Source organism: Sitodiplosis mosellana, unplaced genomic scaffold (assembly GCF_009176505.1).
Source record: "Sitodiplosis mosellana isolate CC-2019 unplaced genomic scaffold, AAFC_SMos_1.0 Smas_scaffold_6170, whole genome shotgun sequence".
NCBI classification, from domain to species: Eukaryota; Metazoa; Arthropoda; class Insecta; order Diptera; family Cecidomyiidae; genus Sitodiplosis; species Sitodiplosis mosellana.
The window spans coordinates 307049-309726 of record NW_022601411.1 but is presented as its reverse complement, the minus strand read 5'-3'; the positions used below and the strand labels follow the sequence as shown (position 1 = coordinate 309726).

At 36.1% G+C, this 2678-nt stretch overlaps 1 protein-coding gene across 2 annotated transcripts; it reads left to right on the top strand.

Moving 5' to 3' along the window:
* Nucleotides 1-454: 454 nt before the first annotated feature.
* Nucleotides 455-1824, top strand: LOC129575855 (uncharacterized). 2 transcript variants are annotated; one of them, XM_055460000.1, is made up of 5 exons: nucleotides 455-897; nucleotides 956-1021; nucleotides 1134-1172; nucleotides 1247-1579; nucleotides 1675-1824. In XM_055460000.1, exons 2-5 carry the CDS (start codon nucleotides 963-965, stop codon nucleotides 1685-1687), a joined length of 444 nt encoding a protein of 147 aa, XP_055315975.1. In that variant the 5' UTR covers nucleotides 455-897; nucleotides 956-962; the 3' UTR covers nucleotides 1688-1824. The 2 variants fall into 2 exon arrangements, with proteins under 2 accessions (XP_055315975.1, XP_055315974.1); XM_055459999.1 differs by having other exon boundaries at nucleotides 891-1021.
* The last annotated feature ends 854 nt before the right edge of the window (nucleotides 1825-2678 follow it).

Genomic DNA, 2678 nt, shown 5'->3' with positions numbered 1-2678 from the left:
AATGGAGACAATTCAATAACTCACTTAAAAACAAAACAACTGTTGTCTGTTTGCTTTGATAGTATCGAGTAAAATGTTACTTTCGTAATCGTTGTAATAACACTGATAAGATATATCGGCCAATATTGTCTTCATATAATAGGTCTCTGTGTTACTGCCTGTGTCCATATCGCTTATCTTTCCGTCGAAGTGCGTCAATCACGGAAATCAGTTGTTATTCATGATTCGTGTGCATTATCAATGATAGATAAGGTGACGAGTGGTTTTTTCCCTTCAATATGGGAGTTGAAGTTGTCCGAGGACAGTGTACAAAAACAATGATAGTAATGTTTTTAAAATATAACTGCTAATGTATTAGTGTCTAGGTAATGTTAGCGCAATATATATATTGCCTTGATATTGCTCGTTCATTGAAATTCTATCAAATTTTTATCCATAAACAAAGACGGATGAAAATCTTCGAATGATTTAAAAAGTTCATTAAAAATGGAATGGTATGGTTTCAACAAAAGTCACTTATCGATTTCTGTGGCACATCATTTTAATTTGAAATGTGTTTTTGGCAAAATTGATCAAATTTACGTATTGACACTCTCCGATATCATTAATTTCGATGATATTAAAAATTACTAGCAAAACAAACCTAAATGAGACGAAATATTTGTAATTAAGACAATTTACGTCACATATTATCAAATTAAAGTCGCTATTTGCGATTGGTAATATTCATTGGATCAATTAAATTGCTTATGAGTGCCAAAACACCGTAATTTTGGCAAGAAAATACAGAATAGTAAGTAATATATTTGCAAATTAAGTAGGAAATTTGCATACTCCAGTTTTAATTGCTTGAAAATATGCGAGTAAACGGTGTATAAATAGGGAAGCCGAACGAAGGTAAGTCAGTAAAATTTGAGGATTCATCTCGAAGAAACAAGCAGTTCTTCAATTCCAGAAGCAAAATGGCATCATTCCGCAACATTTTTGTGATCGCTCTCGTCGTTTTGGCGGTGGTGACTCTGTAAGCATTTTATATTGAAATCATGAGCTTCGCAATAGTTGATTCGAAGTTCAAAATTCAAACAAAAATGTTAAAATTCAAACTACAACTGTTCTCTATCTCTCATTTACAGACCAACTGACGGGAAACGAAATAAGAAACAGCAAAACCAGTAGGATGAACAGAGAACGAGGAAGACTGACTGAGACTAACTAATTTGAAAAAAAAAATCCGTCTATATTTCAGGCAAAAGGGTGGAAAAGGCGTAGCTAACAAAGATAAATACGCAGCCAAGCCAACAGCAATGAGCACAGGTGAAGAGTTCGCAATAGACCAAAGCGCAAACGAAGAAATCTCAAGCGAACTGCCTCTTCAAGCAGCTCCTGGTCATGTGGAAGCTGGAAAGAAAAAGTCAAAGAAAGGAAAGGGCAAGAAAAAGGGTAAGAAGGGAAAACAAGCTGCAGCTGAACACGTCCACAGCGCCGAATGCGAACATGCATCTGAGCCTATGCCAAGTGCTGACTCCGTCCAATCAATTCCGGAAGTTGCATCCTATGAACCAATAGACCTTACATCAAAGTTAGTAAAAAGTTGAACAATTCCCATCCATTTGTCATATTTGCTACAGCCCTTGTGCCATAAATTCTAATGCTCCAAATCATTTTTAATCACAGAATTGGCCAATGAAAACCAGAAAATATGACTGCTACGACAAGACCATAAATATCTCCGGCCTCTCTCTCGCTCACCGTACCAAAAAAAATGAAAAAAAAAATTCAATTTCAATGTTCAACTTAAACTTCCAATAAAAAAAATATTTCGCTGCAGCAAAAATACAATCGTTTCATATGTTATATGTATCACACAGAAGAGATCTATCTCATGCCATATTTTTGGTGTAGTGGGCCGATGAATGAAAAGTGTATAAGGTCATTCATATGCGACACTTATGCTTATCTCAATCAAGGTGTATTCAGCCGTTCATTCACAAAGCGTCCATCGAATTTGTGTGTTTTTTTCCTTTCTAGTGCAGAACAGTTCATTTTGAAATTGTGAGGGACTTACACATGGGCAATTCTGATTATAGGTTCCCATGGACATCTATGATGAAAGTATTATGGCAAAAAATACAAACCCGATCTGGCTGTGACTGAAACATATATACGCACACACCACTCCACTCCGTCAACGCATTGTGTTACCAAAAAGCAATCGCTTGCAATTTGACTTCAGACCAATTGACATTTGAATGTTCTCGAGAAAGAAGCGGATTTTGTGTTCGCTCAATACGAAGTGGAAGGCAGACAAGTCGCAATCAAAATCGAACAATTTTTTGTTTATTTGATGACCGTTGAAATTTATTTGCGCTCGCCAGACAGGCACGATTCTGTGTTACGTATGTGTTTACATGCCGACATAAATACAACGAATGAATTTGCTGTTGCTTGACCGACTTGTTTTTATCATGAATAGAGGATTCAGCATGTTTGTCGTTTGCTTTCGGTCATGCATTCTATTTCTTTGCCGTGACTCAATGAATATTCAGTTAAACCAAATTTACTTCGGACAAGTGACAATAGATATCACTTTTTGCGATAGAATTTAAAATCTCATTACTTTAATCAAAGTTAGTACAGTGGACCCTCGAAAATTGGAGGTAGTTTGACGCTCGAGCATT

Coding starts and splice junctions, on each gene's coding strand:
- LOC129575855 (XM_055460000.1), top strand. CDS start 963: ATGGCATCATTCCGCAACATTTTTGTGATCGCTCTCGTCGTTTTGGCG. Junction 1,022..1,133: donor GTTTTGGCGGTGGTGACTCT/GTAAGCATTTTA, acceptor TCTCATTTACAG/ACCAACTGACGGGAAACGAA. Junction 1,173..1,246: donor AATAAGAAACAGCAAAACCA/GTAGGATGAACA, acceptor TCTATATTTCAG/GCAAAAGGGTGGAAAAGGCG.